The 18,447-nt window shown below is 42.7% G+C and overlaps 2 protein-coding genes across 8 annotated transcripts in view; one reads left to right on the top strand and one right to left on the bottom strand.

The window, feature by feature from the left end:
• apc (APC regulator of WNT signaling pathway) overlaps positions 1-15,718 on the bottom strand; it is a 32,633-nt gene extending 16,915 nt beyond the window's left edge. For 2 of the 7 annotated variants that reach the window (XM_034114211.1, XM_034114216.1), the window contains exons 1-2: positions 14,293-14,500; positions 7,235-7,390 (exon numbers count right to left, since the gene is read on the bottom strand). In XM_034114211.1, the coding sequence (XP_033970102.1) occupies positions 7,235-7,369 (135 nt within the window). In that variant the 5' untranslated portion in view covers positions 7,370-7,390; positions 14,293-14,500. Of the gene's footprint in view, positions 1-1,185; positions 1,408-3,547; positions 3,570-7,234; positions 7,391-8,356; positions 8,481-8,809; positions 8,933-14,292; positions 14,501-15,629 lie in introns of those variants that run through there. The other 5 variants (XM_034114214.1, XM_034114212.1, XM_034114215.1 and 2 more) reach the window with 5 other exon arrangements.
• A 9-nt stretch (positions 15,719-15,727) lies between these two features.
• LOC117469726 (fukutin-like) lies at positions 15,728-17,802 on the top strand (the record flags this gene model as incomplete). The annotated part of the gene is given in 2 exon segments (XM_034114219.1): positions 15,728-15,971; positions 17,746-17,802. Coding segments are annotated over 2 exon segments (267 nt in total), but the record flags the coding sequence as incomplete, so codon positions are not given.
• Positions 17,803-18,447: the final 645 nt, after the last annotated feature.

Raw genomic sequence — 18,447 nt, 5'->3', positions numbered from 1 at the left:
GATTTTCAGAATAAAACATATTAAACAGAAACACTGCGTCTCTATGGTCAGATTTTCAGAATAAAACATATTAACCACAAACAGAAACACTGCGTCTCTATGGTCAGATTTTCAGAATAAAACATATTAACCACAAACAGAAACACTGCGTCTCTATGGTCAGATTTTCAGAATAAAACAAACAGAAACACTGCGTCTCTATGGTCAGATTTTCAGAATAAAACATATTAACCACAAACAGAAACACTGCGTCTCTACGGTCAGATTTTCAGAATAAAACAAACAGAAACACTGCGTCTCTATGATCAGATTTTCAGAATAAAACATATCAAACAGAAACACTGCGTCTCTACGGTCAGATTTTCAGAATAAAACATATTAAACAGAAACACTGCGTCTCTATGGTCAGATTTTCAGAATAAAACATATTAAACAGAAACACTGCGTCTCTATGGTCAGATTTTCAGAATAAAACATATTAACCACAAACAGAAACACTGCGTCTCTATGGTCAGATTTTCAGAATAAAACATATTAACCACAAACAGAAACACTGCGTCTCTATGGTCAGATTTTCAGAATAAAACAAACAGAAACACTGCGTCTCTATGGTCAGATTTTCAGAATAAAACATATTAACCACAAACAGAAACACTGCGTCTCTACGGTCAGATTTTCAGAATAAAACAAACAGAAACACTGCGTCTCTATGATCAGATTTTCAGAATAAAACATATCAAACAGAAACACTGCGTCTCTACGGTCAGATTTTCAGAATAAAACAAACAGAAACACTGCGTCTCTATGGTCAGATTTTCAGAATAAAACATATTAAACAGAAACACTGCGTCTCTATGGTCAGATTTTCAGAATAAAACATATTAACCACAAACAGAAACACTGCGTCTCTATGGTCAGATTTTCAGAATAAAACATATTAACCACAAACAGAAACACTGCGTCTCTATGGTCAGATTTTCAGAATAAAACAAACAGAAACACTGCGTCTCTATGGTCAGATTTTCAGAATAAAACATATTAACCACAAACAGAAACACTGCGTCTCTACGGTCAGATTTTCAGAATAAAACAAACAGAAACACTGCGTCTCTATGGTCAGATTTTCAGAATAAAACATATCAAACAGAAACACTGCGTCTCTACGGTCAGATTTTCGCTCCTCACCACGATGAGTCGGCAGCGCTCGAACAGCGACATGATGGAGACTAAAACACTCACTCACTGTTTTCTGCTCTACACAGTAAACAGGAAGCAGGAAGCAGGAAACAGGAAGTGAGGGTGAGTAGAAGAGGAAGGACGGGACAATAAAACTACAAGTTAGAAAACAACAGAAAGAGAGGAACGAAAAAGGAATGAAACGAGAGATAAATAAAACGATAAACAGACGGGAAATAAAAACTAAGAATACATTTAGTTTATCTGTTCAGACATAACAGAAGTTAGGTAAAGACAAAATAAAATCAGACGGAGAGTAACACAACAAACAACGAGAACTCAAACCAGAGAAGAAGAAGGCGACAGGAAGTGAACTACAGACAGAAGAGAGACAGAAGAAGACAGAGCGCTCACTCCTTAAGATTTCCTGCAAATCAAAGATCCTCAAACTGACAAACATCTCGCTCCCGACGACAACAAGGAGCCGCTGAGCAGCGCAGCGTGTGATTGGTGGAGACACCACAGGCTATTCTGGGATTATAGGGGGGGGGGGGGACAAAGGGCCTCAAACAGGAAGTGATACAAAAACACATCTCGAGGTACAAATACTGGAAATCACATGTTAGCTTTCAGCTGGATTTCAGCAGTATTTCAGCAGTACTCTGATCTGTATTTCAGCAGTATTTCAGGAGTACTCTGAGCAGTATTTCAGCAGTACTCTGAGCTGTATTTCAGCAGTACCCTGAGCAGTATTTCAGAAGTACTCTGAGCTGTATTTCAGCAGTATTTCAGGAGTACTCTGAGCAGTATTTCAGGAGTACTCTGAGCTGTATTTCAGCAGTATTTCAGGAGTACTCTGAGCTGTATTTCAGCAGTATTTCAGGAGTACTCTGAGCAGTATTTCAGGAGTACTCTGAGCAGTATTTCAGCAGTATTTCAGGAGTACTCTGAGCAGTATTTCAGCAGTACTCTGAGCTGTATTTCAGCAGTACCCTGAGCAGTATTTCAGAAGTACTCTGAGCTGTATTTCAGCAGTATTTCAGGAGTACTCTGAGCTGTATTTCAGCAGTATTTCAGGAGTACTCTGAGCAGTATTTCAGGAGTACTCTGAGCTGTATTTCAGCAGTATTTCAGGAGTACTCTGAGCAGTATTTCAGGAGTACTCTGAGCTGTATTTCAGCAGTATTTCAGGAGTACTCTGAGCTGTATTTCAGCAGTATTTCAGGAGTACTCTGAGCAGTATTTCAGGAGTACTCTGAGCAGTATTTCAGCAGTATTTCAGGAGTACTCTGAGCAGTATTTCAGCAGTACTCTGAGCTGTATTTCAGGAGTACTCTGAGCAGTATTTCAGGAGTACCCTGAGCAGTATTTTAGCAGTACTCTGAGCAGTATTTCAGCAGTACTCTGAGCTGTATTTCAGCAGTACTCTGATCTATATTTCAGGAGTACTCTGAGCTGTATTTCAGGAGTACTCTGATCTGTATTTCAGGAGTACTCTGAGCAGTATTTCAGCAGTATTTCAGGAGTACTCTGAGCTGTATTTCAGGAGTACTCTGAGCTGTATTTCAGGAGTACTCTGATCTGTATTTCAGCAGTACTCTGAGCTGTATTTTAGGAGTACTCTGAGCTGTATTTCAGCAGTACTCTGATCTGTATTTCAGCAGTACTCTGATCTGTATTTCAGCAGTACTCTGAGCAGTATTTCAGCAGTACTCTGAGCAGTATTTCAGCAGTACTCTGAGCAGTATTTCAGCAGTACTCTGAGCAGTATTTCAGCAGTACTCTGAGCAGTATTTCAGCAGTACTCTGAGCAGTATTTCAGCAGTACTCTGAGCAGTATTTCAGCAGTACTCTGATCTATATTTCAGGAGTACTCTGAGCTGTATTTCAGGAGTACTCTGATCTGTATTTCAGGAGTACTCTGAGCAGTATTTCAGCAGTATTTCAGGAGTACTCTGAGCTGTATTTCAGGAGTACTCTGAGCTGTATTTCAGGAGTACTCTGATCTGTATTTCAGCAGTACTCTGAGCTGTATTTCAGCAGTACTCTGAGCTGTATTTCAGGAGTACTCTGAGCTGTATTTCAGCAGTACTCTGAGCTGTATTTCAGGAGTACTCTGAGCTGTATTTCAGCAGTACTCTGAGCTGTATTTCAGCAGTACTCTGAGCTGTATTTCAGGAGTACTCTGAGCTGTATTTCAGGAGTACTCTGATCTGTATTTCAGCAGTACTCTGAGCTGTATTTCAGGAGTACTCTGAGCTGTATTTCAGGAGTACTCTGAGCTGTATTTCAGGAGTACTCTGAGCTGTATTTCAGGAGTACTCTGAGCAGTATTTCAGGAGTACTCCGAGCTGTATTTCAGCAGTATTACCTTCATGTTCTCGGCCTCAGACTCCAGCAGCGTCAGGTGTATCTCGGGTGTATTACAGGTGTATCTCAGGTGTATCTCATGTGTATTATCTCGGGTGTATCTCGGGTGTATCTCAGGTGTATTATCTCAGGTGTATTATCTCAGGTGTATTATCTCAGGTGTATTATCTCAGGTGTATCTCAGGTGTATCTCAGGTGTATTATCTCAGGTGTATCTCATGTGTATCTCATGTGTATCTCATGTGTATTACAGGTGTATCTCAGGTGTATTATCTCATGTGTATCTCAGGTGTATTACAGGTGTATCTCAGGTGTATTACAGGTGCATCTCAGGTGTATTATCTCAGGTGTATTACAGGTGTATCTCAGGTGTATCTCAGGTGTATCACAGGTGTATTATCTCAGGTGTATCTCATGTGTATCTCAGGTGTATTATCTCATGTGTATCTCAGGTGTATTACAGGTGTATCTCAGGTGTATTACAGGTGTATCTCAGGTGTATCACAGGTGTATTATCTCATGTGTATCTCAGGTGTATCTCAGGTGTATTATCTCAGGTGTATCTCAGGTGTATTACAGGTGTATCTCAGGTGTATCTCAGGTGTATCATCTCAGGTGTATCACAGGTGTATCATCTCAGGTGTATTACAGGTGTATTACAGGTGTATTACAGGTGTATTACAGGTGTATTACAGGTGTATTACAGGTGTATCTCAGGTGTATCACAGGTGTATTATCTCATGTGTATCTCAGGTGTATCTCAGGTGTATTATCTCAGGTGTATCTCAGGTGTATTACAGGTGTATCTCAGGTGTATTACAGGTGTATCTCAGGTGTATCACAGGTGTATTACAGGTGTATCTCAGGTGTATCTCGGGTGTATCTCGGGTGTATCTCGGGTGTATCTCGGGTGTATCTCGGGTGTATTACAGGTGTATCTCAGGTGTATCTCAGGTGTATCTCAGGTGTATCTCATGTGTATTATCTCGGGTGTATCTCGGGTGTATCTCGGGTGTATTATCTCAGGTGTATTATCTCAGGTGTATCTCAGGTGTATTATCTCAGGTGTATCTCAGGTGTATCTCAGGTGTATCTCAGGTGTATTATCTCAGGTGTATCTCATGTGTATCTCAGGTGTATTACAGGTGTATCTCAGGTGTATTATCTCATGTGTATCTCAGGTGTATTACAGGTGTATCTCAGGTGTATTACAGGTGTATCTCAGGTGTATCTCAGGTGTATCACAGGTGTATTATCTCATGTGTATCTCATGTGTATCTCAGGTGTATCTCAGGTGTATTACAGGTGTATCTCAGGTGTATCTCAGGTGTATTACAGGTGTATCTCAGGTGTATCTCAGGTGTATTACAGGTGTATCTCAGGTGTATTATCTCATGTGTATCTCAGGTGTATTACAGGTGTATCTCAGGTGTATTACAGGTGTATCTCAGGTGTATCTCAGGTGTATCACAGGTGTATTATCTCATGTGTATCTCAGGTGTATCTCAGGTGTATTACAGGTGTATCTCAGGTGTATCTCAGGTGTATCATCTCAGGTGTATCACAGGTGTATCATCTCAGGTGTATCATCTCAGGTGTATTACAGGTGTATTACAGGTGTATCTCAGGTGTATCTCAGGTGTATTACAGGTGTATCTCAGGTGTATCACAGGTGTATTACAGGTGTATCTCAGGTGTATCTCAGGTGTATCTCTGGTGTATCTCGGGTGTATCTCGGGTGTATTACAGGTGTATCTCAGGTGTATCTCAGGTGTATCTCAGGTGTATCTCAGGTGTATCTCATGTGTATTATCTCGGGTGTATCTCGGGTGTATCTCGGGTGTATCTCAGGTGTATCTCAGGTGTATCTCATGTGTATTATCTCGGGTGTATCTCGGGTGTATCTCAGGTGTATCTCGGGTGTATTATCTCGGGTGTATTATCTCAGGTGTATTATCTCAGGTGTATTATCTCAGGTGTATCTCAGGTGTATCTCAGGTGTATCTCAGGTGTATCTCAGGTGTATTATCTCAGGTGTATCTCATGTGTATCTCAGGTGTATCTCAGGTGTATCTCAGGTGTATTACAGGTGTATCTCAGGTGTATTATCTCATGTGTATCTCAGGTGTATTACAGGTGTATCTCAGGTGTATTACAGGTGTATCTCAGGTGTATCTCAGGTGTATCACAGGTGTATTATCTCATGTGTATCTCATGTGTATCTCAGGTGTATCACAGGTGTATTATCTCATGTGTATCTCAGGTGTATCTCAGGTGTATTACAGGTGTATCTCAGGTGTATCTCAGGTGTATCATCTCAGGTGTATCACAGGTGTATCATCTCAGGTGTATCATCTCAGGTGTATTACAGGTGTATTACAGGTGTATCTCAGGTGTATCTCAGGTGTATTACAGGTGTATCTCAGGTGTATCACAGGTGTATTACAGGTGTATCTCAGGTGTATCTCAGGTGTATCTCGGGTGTATCTCGGGTGTATCTCGGGTGTATTACAGGTGTATCTCAGGTGTATCTCAGGTGTATCTCAGGTGTATCTCATGTGTATTATCTCGGGTGTATCTCGGGTGTATCTCGGGTGTATCTCGGGTGTATCTCGGGTGTATTATCTCGGGTGTATTATCTCAGGTGTATTATCTCAGGTGTATTATCTCAGGTGTATCTCAGGTGTATCTCAGGTGTATCTCAGGTGTATCTCAGGTGTATTATCTCAGGTGTATCTCATGTGTATCTCAGGTGTATCTCAGGTGTATCTCAGGTGTATTATCTCAGGTGTATCTCATGTGTATCTCAGGTGTATCTCAGGTGTATCTCAGGTGTATTACAGGTGTATCTCAGGTGTATTATCTCATGTGTATCTCAGGTGTATTACAGGTGTATCTCAGGTGTATTACAGGTGTATCTCAGGTGTATCTCAGGTGTATCACAGGTGTATTATCTCATGTGTATCTCATGTGTATCTCAGGTGTATCTCAGGTGTATCTCAGGTGTATTATCTCATGTGTATCTCAGGTGTATTACAGGTGTATCTCAGGTGTATTACAGGTGTATCTCAGGTGTATCTCAGGTGTATCACAGGTGTATTATCTCATGTGTATCTCAGGTGTATCTCAGGTGTATTATCTCAGGTGTATCTCAGGTGTATTACAGGTGTATCTCAGGTGTATCTCAGGTGTATCATCTCAGGTGTATCACAGGTGTATTACAGGTGTATTACAGGTGTATTACAGGTGTATCTCAGGTGTATTACAGGTGTATTACAGGTGTATCACAGGTGTATTACAGGTGTATCTCAGGTGTATCTCAGGTGTATCATCTCAGGTGTATTACAGGTGTATCTCAGGTATATCACATGTGTATTACAGGTGTATCTCAGGTGTATCTCAGGTGTATTACAGGTGTATCTCAGGTGTATCTCAGGTGTATCTCATGTGTATCTCATGTGTATCTCAGGTGTATTACAGGTGTATTACAGGTGTATTACAGGTGTATTACAGGTGTATCTCAGGTGTATCTCAGGTGTATCTCAGGTGTATCTCAGGTGTATCATCTCAGGTGTATCTCAGGTGTATTACAGGTGTATCACAGGTGTATCATCTCAGGTGTATTATCTCAGGTGCATCACAGGTGTATTATCTCAGGTGTATCTCAGGTGTATCTCAGGTGTGTTACCTTCATGTTCTCGGCCTCAGACTCCAGGTGGGTCAGGTGGTTGGAGTTGTCCTGCAGCTCCTGCCTCAGGGTGGTGTTTTCCATCTTTAACACCTCCACCTGTCTCAGCAACTGATCGTACGACGCTGCCGCCATGACGGAGGAGCCGCCGCTGACCTGAGGCACAAACACAACAACATTAACAAAACTCAAACAACTATTACATCTGCGTTTCAAACTAAAAGCCCTCCAGCGTTTCTGTGGACAGAATCCCTCCAGTTAGAACCAGAAGGCTTTTATTGTGAAAGGACTGTAACCTAAAGATAAGTATTTATTCAATATGTATTAATATATACAGGTTTAATCTGTTTATCATTTAGAATCTTTATGTCTGTGTGTTTTATATTCTGCTCCATGAATGTGTAACTGGGGTTCAGTATTATCCATCTCCTCCCGCTCATCCGGTTCAGCTTTAATGGAGAATAATTCAGATTAAACCTGAAAACTCACTTTGTCGTGATTTCATAATCAGTAAGAGATTAAATCATGGTGTGTGTGTGTGTGTGTGTGTGTGTGTGTGTGTGTGTGTGTGTGTGTGTGTGTGTGTGTGTCATGTGATGTCTCGTTACAAACACTGATGTCACTGTTTCATTGTCACATGATTCATGTTCATCACAACTCACTTTAAACAGCGTTCACAACAACTGCATCAAAACTACAGTGACACTACTTATACATTATTACATTTTAATCTCTTTAGAAATAATTGTTTAAATTATGACATTATTTCCATTTAAAAATGATAATTAAGTTCCTTTTGAAATAGTTCACATTACGTGACATCTTTAAAATGATTTCTATATTACACACACACACACACACACACACACACACACACACACACACACACACACACACACACACACACACACACACACACACACACACACACACACACACACACACACACCACACACACACACACACACACACACACACACACACACACACACACACACACACACACACACACACACACACACACACACACACACACACACACACACACACACACACACACACACACACACACACACACACACACACACACACACACACACTTCAGAACTACAGGTCACCCACAGAGAACTACAACTCCCAGAATCCCCTCTGCTGCCAGGATCAATCAGCCCATTGTGGCGGAGGACGATCAGAGAAACAGCCTCATCCTCCATCACCAGGCAGCCATTTTCTCCATCCTCCCATCCTCCCTCCATCCATCCACACACAGCAACACACACACACACACACACACACACACACACACACACACACACACACTAACAGAGTAACACATTTAATCCGGCAGAGAAGCAGAGATCCAGCGAACAGCAGACAATGAGAGAATAAAAGAGGAACCTCCGCTCACCGCCCCCCCCCTCTCTCCTCCCCCCTCTCCCCCTCTGTATCCCCCCTCTCTCTCTCTCACACACACACACACACACTCTCTCTGCAGACGAACACAGAGAGTGTGTGTTCGGAGGTGAACAGAGTAAAGAACAGATTAGGATGCAGAAAGAGAAAATGGCAGCTCACCCCATCGCTGTAGCCTCCATCACTCCCGTCTCCCTCTCCCTCCCTCCCCCGTCTGACAGTCAGCTGGGGCCTGCAGCAGCCAATCAGGAGGCAGCACACAGAGGGGGGAGGGGGGGGGCCTGCCTGCTCCCAGAATGCTTTGCATCAGCTGCAGACTGGGTTACTGACACACACACACACACACTCACACACTCACACACTCTGCAGTCTGATCGATTACAGGGTTCAGGTCATGGAGCTCGACCGGTTGTGTTCGATGTTGTGATCAAAGACACACGAGCTGTTCAGACGCTGATCCAATTCCTGATAAAACCATGTGATGCTGCAGCGCCATACATTATATATACATCTATATATATATATATATATATATATATATATATATATATATATATATATATAGATATAATGTATATAAGATAACATGTCAGAAAGAATAGCTTACACTGACTGTTTCTCAGGTGGCTTTAAATGTGTGTTTCTGGAGGTCAGCTGTTCCTCCAGAGGCAGTTTCTCTCCCACCTTAAAATCAAACCAGCAGGATTTATAAATATCCCGAGTAGTCCTCACCCGAGAAACCATAGCAACAACAGTCCTATCCCAGAGAAACCATAGCAACAACAGTCCTATCCCAGAGAAACCATAGCAACAACAGTCCTAACTCCCAGAAACCATAGCAACAACAGTCCTATCCCAGAGAAACCATAGCAACAACAGTCCTATCCCAGAGAAACCATAGCAACAACAGTCCTATCCCAGAGAAACCATAGCAACAACAGTCCTAACCCCCAGAAACCATAGCAACAACAGTCCTAACCCCCAGAAACCATAGCAACAACAGTCCTAACCCCCAGAAACCATAGCAACAACAGTCCTAACCCAGAGAAACCATAGCAACAACAGTCCTATCCCAGAGAAACCATAGCAACAACAGTCCTATCCCAGAGAAACCATAGCAACAACAGTCCTAACCCCCAGAAACCATAGCAACAACAGTCCTATCCCAGAGAAACCATAGCAATAACAGTCCTAACCCAGAGAAACCATAGCAACAACAGTCCTAACCCCCAGAAACCATAGCATGCGTGCGTGCGTACGTGCGTGCACGTGTGTACCGAAGTGTACCGAACGAATATAACGTTAAACGTGAAAAATTGAGAACGTGAAAAACTTTTTGGAAGTAATCTCAGGTGCTGCGTCGCAGCGTTCGAGTAGCATGTTCCTGCAGCCCATGCTCAGGTGCTGCGTCGCAGTGTTCAGTGTCATTTCAACGCGTCACTCCCTGTAATCTTTGCTGTATGATGTCCTGTTGTTGTTCTGTTGATGTTTTGATGTCTTCATGTGGAACCTACGGCTGCAGGTCTCCCTTGAAAAAGAGATCAATGATCTCAATGGGATTTCATCTGGATAAATAAAGGTTTTGAATTGAATTTAATTGAATTGTCAGAGAGGCGAAGTCCCTCCTTTTCCGCATTGAAGTCAATGGAGAGAGAAAGATTATCTTTGGATCCCGTTTGAATTGAGCCACAAATTACACATCTGATGTTTGTCAATTTAAAAGATCATTGCAAGTCAAAAAAATAAAAATGTGTCGTAAAACTGTGAAGTAACACTTTGTGTGTGAAACCGCTCGATGAGCTCCATCTCCCGTCTCGCACCACACCTCCCGTCTCGCACCACACCTCCCGTCTCGCACCACACCTCCCGTCTCGCACCACACCTCCCGTCTCGCACCACACCTCCCGTCTCGCACCACACCTCCCGTCTCGCACCACATCTCCCGTCTCGCACCACATCTCCCGTCTCGCACCACACCTCCCGTCTCGCACCACACCTCCCGTCTCGCACCACACCTCCCGTCTCGCACCACACCTCCCGTCTCGCACCACACCTCCCGTCTCGCACCACATCTCCCGTCTCGCACCACACCTCCCGTCTCGCACCACACCTCCCGTCTCGCACCACACCTCCCGTCTCGCACCACACTATTCAGTTTAATAATAATTAAAAACCCCCAAAAAATATTTATTGTTTTGTGATCATTTTTTCTGCTGTACCGAAAACACACCGAACCGTGACCTAAAAACCGAGGTACGTACCGAACCGAAATGTCTGTGAACCGTTACACCCCTAGTGTGTGTGTGTGTGTGTGTGTGTGTGTGTGTGTGTGTGTGTGTGTGTGTGTGTGTGTGTGTGTGTGTGTGTGTGTGTGTGTGTGTGTGTGTTGTGACCCTGTTCACCCCGCTGGGATCAATAACATGTTTCTGATCTGATCGATACCCTGGTACGCCGGGCAGCTTTTCAGATCTAGCTGTTAGTGCATGTAAACGGTCTGCAGAGGAACTACTTCTCACCAGCTGTTAGTGCATGTAAACGGTCTGCAGAGAAACTACTTCTCACTAGCTGTTAGTGCATGTAAACGGTCTGCAGAGAAACTACTTCTCACCAGCTGTTAGTGCATGTAAACGGTCTGCAGAGGAACTACTTCTCACCAGCTGTTAGTGCATGTAAACGGTCTGCAGAGGAACTACTTCTCACCAGCTGTTAGTGCATGTAAACGGTCTGCAGAGGAACTACTTCTCACCAGCTGTTAGTGCATGTAAACGGTCTGCAGAGAAACTACTTCTCACCAGCTGTTAGTGCATGTAAACGGTCTGCAGAGGAACTACTTCTCACCAGCTGTTAGTGCATGTAAACGGTCTGCAGAGGAACTACTTCTCACCAGCTGTTAGTGCATGTAAAACGGTCTGCAGAGGAACTACTTCTCACCAGCTGTTAGTGCATGTAAACGGTCTGCAGAGGAACTACTTCTCACCAGCTGTTAGTGCATGTAAACGGTCTGCAGAGGAACTACTTCTCACCAGCTGTTAGTGCATGTAAACGGTCTGCAGAGGAACTACTTCTCACCAGCTGTTAGTGCATGTAAACGGTCTGCAGAGGAACTACTTCTCACCAGCTGTTAGTGCATGTAAACGGTCTGCAGAGGAACTACTTCTCACCAGCTGTTAGTGCATGTAAACGGTCTGCAGAGGAACTACTTCTCACCAGCTGTTAGTGCATGTAAACGGTCTGCAGAGGAACTACTTCTCACCAGCTGTTAGTGCATGTAAACGGTCTGCAGAGAAACTACTTCTCACCAGCTGTTAGTGCATGTAAACGGTCTGCAGAGAAACTACTTCTCACCAGCTGTTAGTGCATGTAAACGGTCTGCAGAGAAACTACTTCTCACCAGCTGTTAGTGCATGTAAACGGTCTGCAGAGAAACTACTTCTCACCAGCTGTTAGTGCATGTAAACGGTCTGCAGAGGAACTACTTCTTTACACTAGCTGTTAGTGCATGTAAACGGTCTGCAGAGGAACTACTTCTCACCAGCTGTTAGTGCATGTAAACGGTCTGCAGAGGAACTACTTCTCACCAGCTGTTAGTGCATGTAAACGGTCTGCAGAGGAACTACTTCTTTACACTAGCTGTTAGTGCATGTAAACGGTCTGCAGAGGAACTACTTCTTTACACTAGCTGTTAGTGCATGTAAACGGTCTGCAGAGGACTACTTCTTTACACCAGCTGTTAGTGCATGTAAACGGTCTGCAGAGGAACTACTTCTCACCAGCTGTTAGTGCATGTAAACGGTCTGCAGAGGAACTACTTCTCACCAGCTGTTAGTGCATGTAAACGGTCTGCAGAGGAACTATTTCTCACCAGCTGTTAGTGCATGTAAACGGTCTGCAGAGGAACTACTTCTCACCAGCTGTTAGTGCATGTAAACGGTCTGCAGAGGAACTACTTCTCACCAGCTGTTAGTGCATGTAAACGGTCTGCAGAGGAACTACTTCTTTACACCAGCTGTTAGTGCATGTAAACGGTCTGCAGAGGAACTACTTCTCACCAGCTGTTAGTGCATGTAAACGGTCTGCAGAGGAACTACTTCTCACCAGCTGTCAGTGCATGTAAACGGTCTGCAGAGGAACTATTTCTCACCAGCTGTTAGTGCATGTAAACGGTCTGCAGAGGAACTACTTCTCACCAGCTGTTAGTGCATGTAAACGGTCTGCAGAGAAACTACTTCTCACTAGCTGTTAGTGCATGTAAACGGTCTGCAGAGGAACTACTTCTCACCAGCTGTTAGTGCATGTAAACGGTCTGCAGAGAAACTACTTCTCACCAGCTGTTAGTGCATGTAAACGGTCTGCAGAGGAACTACTTCTCACCAGCTGTTAGTGCATGTAAACAGTCTGCAGAGGAACTACTTCTCACCAGCTGTTAGTGCATGTAAACGGTCTGCAGAGGAACTACTTCTCACTAGCTGTTAGTGCATGTAAACGGTCTGCAGAGGAACTACTTCTCACCAGCTGTTAGTGCATGTAAACGGTCTGCAGAGGAACTACTTCTCACCAGCTGTTAGTGCATGTAAACGGTCTGCAGAGGAACTATTTCTCACCAGCTGTTAGTGCATGTAAACGGTCTGCAGAGGAACTACTTCTCACCAGCTGTTAGTGCATGTAAACGGTCTGCAGAGGAACTACTTCTCACCAGCTGTTAGTGCATGTAAACGGTCTGCAGAGGAACTACTTCTCACCAGCTGTTAGTGCATGTAAACGGTCTGCAGAGGAACTACTTCTCACCAGCTGTTAGTGCATGTAAACGGTCTGCAGAGGATGAAATCCCTGTGTTAACCCCATACGGATTTCCACATTCAGATATAGTGAACATCATAGTATATCTTCCACATTCTTCTGTTATCTTCTTTCTTACAGCTATTGTTTTCACGCAAGTATAATATACGTTTTTCACTTCTGGTTAGATGCTAACTACAATTTGTGGTTTTAAGTACTTCTACGATCTTATCTAATATATATACTGTATCCTCTATAGATACTTTATCTTTGCTGCATAGTTCAGTATTTATGTTGATACTGTATACTGTGCAGTACTATATAAATACTGTACTATATAAATACTGTGATATAAAGACTGTACTATATAAAGACTGTGATATAAATACAGCTCAGTATATATGAATACAGTACTATATAATTACTGTATAGTACTGTATAAATATAGTACTATATAAATACAGTACTATATCAATACAGCTCAGTACTATGTAATACAGGACTATATGAATACAGTATTATACAACTACTGTACAGTACTATGTAATACAGTACTATATAAATACAATACTATATAAATATTGTACAGTATCGCGTAACATAAGTGTTTTTGTGACAAAAGCTATGTTAGCAGTTAGCCGTTAGCTCAACAGAACAACTGACCCGTTACTTTTTTTCTCACTTTTCTCAGAATAAATCCATAACTATCGCCTGTCGGTTGGTTTATTAAACACCGGTCCCTCCATCCTGTCCCCGGTTAGAGACGGTAACCGTTAAAACACCGTTAAAAAGGCCGTTAAAACACCGACTAACAACCAAAACAAACCGTTAGCATGAAGCTAACGGTTAGCATTCGCTGTGGTTCTTACCTTTAAAGAAAACAAAGAGCTCCAGAGTCTCGGAACATCCCCGGGGAAGCCTCTCTCTGCCGGTACCGGGAAGAGGACCCGTCAGTACCGGCTCATCTCTTCGGTCACTGCGGGGAAACAGTTACTAAAGTCAGGAGAAGTTTTCTCTCTCGGGCCTCACTGTGAGAAACTGCAGCTGGCCGCCATCTTGTGCCTGACTGAGGACCAGAGGAGCGGAAAGTCTTCAGCTTCTTCACTGGAGGAAAAGTACTCATACTGTACAAGTACTCTACTGGGAGGAAAAGTACTCATACTGTACAAGTACTCTACTGGGAGGAAAAGTATTCATACTGTACAAGTACTCTACTGGGAGGAAAAGTACTCATACTGTACAAGTACTCTACTGGGAGTAAAAGTACTCATACTCTACAAGTACTCTACTGGGAGGAAAAGTACTCATACTGTACAAGTACTCTACTGGGAGGAAAAGTACTCGTACTGTACAAGTACTCTACTGGGAGGAAAAGTACTCATACTGTACAAGTACTCTACTGGGAGGAAAAGTACTCATACTGTACAAGTACTCTACTGGGAGTAAAAGTACTCATACTCTACAAGTACTCTACTGGGAGGAAAAGTACTCATACTGTACAAGTACTCTACTGGGAGGAAAAGTACTCATACTGTACAAGTACTCTACTGGGAGGAAAAGTACTCATACTGTACAAGTACTCTACTGGGAGTTAAAGTACTCATACTGTACAAGTACTCTACTGGGAGGAAAAGTACTCATACTGTACAAGTACTCTACTGGGAGGAAAAGTACTCATACTGTACAAGTACTCTACTGGGAGGAAAAGTACTCATACTGTACAAGTACTCTACTGGGAGTAAAAGTACTCATACTCTACAAGTACTCTACTGGGAGGAAAAGTACTCATACTGTACAAGTACTCTACTGGGAGGAAAAGTACTCATACTGTACAAGTACTCTACTGGGAGGAAAAGTACTCATACTGTACAAGTACTCTACTGGGAGTTAAAGTACTCATACTGTACAAGTACTCTACTGGGAGGAAAAGTACTCATACTGTACAAGTACTCTACTGGGAGGAAAAGTACTCATACTGTACAAGTACTCTACTGGGAGGAAAAGTACTCATACTGTACAAGTACTCTACTGGGAGGAAAAGTACTCATACTGTACAAGTACTCTACTGTACAAGTACTCTACTGGGAGTTAAAGTACTCATACTGTAAAAGTACTCTACTGGGAGGAAAAGTACTCATACTGTACAAGTACTCTACTGGGAGGAAAAGTACTAACACCAAAGTAAAACACTGTACAAATACTCAACTGGGATAAAAGTCATGTCCATGCTTTTACTCTGAAGGTCCCAGCAGCCGGAAGCTGTTTCCTCCATGCTTTTACTCTGAAGGTCCCAGCAGCCGGAAGTTGGGGGTTTTAAAGATGGCGCTGGGTCTCGCCCATGGTCTCGCCGCTGCTCCGCGCTTGTTTCTCCCGCGTGTTTCCCCCGCCGTTCTCCCCGGATTCCCGGCGGGTTTGTGATGAGCTTCCGGTTACCGAGCAGAGTCACCGGATGCCTCGCGCTCACCGGACGGTGTTATGGCTGCTGGTCGCGTGCAGCTCCGCGTTCCTGCTGTTCCAGCTCTACTACTTCCGGAACTACGTCAGCAAGGTGAGAGCCGGGCACCGCAAGAAACAAGGGAAATGTAGTTAATTTATCTAATATTTTTATATATTATTATTTATTATATTTAATAATATATATATAATTATACTATTTTAATATTTTATTATCTATTAATTTATATTCCAACATTTTCTAACTTTTTTATTTTATTTTTATATTCTTTCTTTTATTCTTCTTATACATTATTTTCACAATTTAAAAAATGGTGTTTCCTAAAAGATCAAGAAACTTAAAAAAAACACATAATTATGATTACTTCTACTCTCCTGTAGTTTGTATTTGTGTATCGTTGAGTATCGTTGTGTATCGCTGTGTATCGCTGTGTATCGTTGTGTATCGCTGAGTATCGCTGAGTATCGTTGAATATCGTTGTGTATCGCTGTGTATCGTTGTGTATCGCTGTGTATCGTTGTGTATCGCTGAGTATCGTTGTGTATCGCTGAGTATCGCTGTGTATCGCTGTGTATCGCTGTGTATCGTTGTGTATCGCTGAGTATCGTTGTGTATCGCTGAGTATCGTTGTGTATCGCTGAGTATCGTTGTGTATCGCTGTGTATCGCTGAGTATCGTTGTGTATCGCTGAGTATCGTTGAGTATCGTTGTGTATCGCTGTGTATCGTTGTGTATCGCTGAGTATCGTTGAGTATCGTTGTGTTTCGCTGAGTATCGTTGAGTATCGTTGTGTATCGTTGAGTATCGTTGTGTATCGTTGAGTATCGCTGTGTATCGTTGAGTATCGTTGTGTATCGCTGTGTATCGCTGTGTATCGTTGTGTATCGCTGAGTATCGTTGTGTATCGCTGAGTATCGTTGTGTATCGCTGTGTATCGCTGAGTATCGCTGTGTATCGTTGAGTATCGCTGTGTATCGTTGAGTATCGTTGTGTATCGTTGAGTATCGTTGTGTATCGTTGTGTATCGCTGTGTATCGTTGAGTATCGTTGTGTATCGCTGTGTATCGCTGTGTATCGCTGAGTATCGTTGAGTATCGTTGTGTTTCGCTGAGTATCGTTGAGTATCGCTGTGTATCGTTGAGTATCGTTGTGTATCGTTGAGTATCGTTGAGTATCGTTGTGTATCGTTGTGTATCGTTGTGTATCGTTGAGTATCGTTGTGTATCGTTGTGTATCGCTGTGTATCGTTGTGTATCGTTGAGTATCGTTGTGTATCGTTGAGTATCGTTGTGTATCGTTGTGTATCGCTGTGTATCGTTGAGTATCGTTGTGTATCGCTGAGTATCGCTGAGTATCGTTGTGTATCGTTGTGTATCGCTGTGTATCGTTGAGTATCGCTGTGTATCGTTGAGTATCGTTGTGTATCGCTGTGTATCGTTGAGTATCGTTGAGTATCGTTGTGTATCGCTGAGTATCGTTGAGTATCGCTGTGTATCGTTGAGTATCGCTGTGTATCGTTGAGTATCGCTGTGTATCGTTGTGTATCGTTGTGTATCGTTGTGTATCGGTGAGTATCGTTGAGTATCGTTGTGTATCGTTGAGTATCGTTGAGTATCGTTGAGTATCGTTGAGTATCGTTGAGTATCGCTGTGTATCGTTGAGTATCGTTGTGTATCGTTGAGTATCGCTGTGTATCGTTGTGTATCGTTGAGTATCGTTGAGTATCGCTGTGTATCGTTGAGTATCGTTGTGTATCGTTGTGTATCGTTGAGTATCGCTGAGTATCGTTGTAGAGCGTCTTCATGTTTATATTTATATAATTAAATCTAATATTGTAACCCCCCCCCCCCCCCCCCCCCCCTCGCAGCCCGGCCCTCACATCCTGAGCCGCTCGGGTCACCTGACGCCCAGCGACGTCCAATGGGTGAGTCAGAAAACACTTGCCTTCTTCACCAGATGACCCACGGCCTGACCTCCTCTCAGTTTATCATACGGAGACCAAGAGGAGGCACAGTCAACTTGAATGTCCATCTTACTCAGTTTGAGTTTACAGAGAGATCGAAATGACGTTTCCAACAATCCAGAATATAAATTATACAGATATGTTTACGAATATGTATAAAACATGTATATCCTATTATACACAATCAGCAGACACATTTACACACATGCACACATGAAGATAAAAACACACAACAATCAATACAACATAACAGTCACTTCAATATCTTTGGTGCAAGAGATTATTCCACTCAGGAGAAGTTCTTCCAGTCGGTCTTCATGTCCTTTAAAGCTTCTCAACAAAGGACCTCAATCCTCCAACCCTCCAACCAGAGACCACATTACATTTATTTTATTTAAATCCCAATTCAAAACCTGGTTAGTGAGGAATCTGAAACTCTGACAGCATCTTCTGCTCCTCACAACCCTCTGCCTGGGTTTAACATGTTCTTCTTGTTTTATTTTATTGTTCTGTTTTTTTAATTTAGTTTTATGAAGTCTTCCAGTACTGTATGCTGCATGTTTTTATTTGATTGTATTTACTTGTTTAAAATGAAATTAGTTTTAG

Source organism: Trematomus bernacchii, unplaced genomic scaffold, assembly GCF_902827165.1.
Source record: "Trematomus bernacchii unplaced genomic scaffold, fTreBer1.1, whole genome shotgun sequence".
In the NCBI taxonomy this organism is placed as follows: Eukaryota; Metazoa; Chordata; class Actinopteri; order Perciformes; family Nototheniidae; genus Trematomus; species Trematomus bernacchii.
The sequence above is the reverse complement of the archived record's forward strand: the minus strand, read 5'-3'. Positions and strand labels throughout refer to the sequence as shown.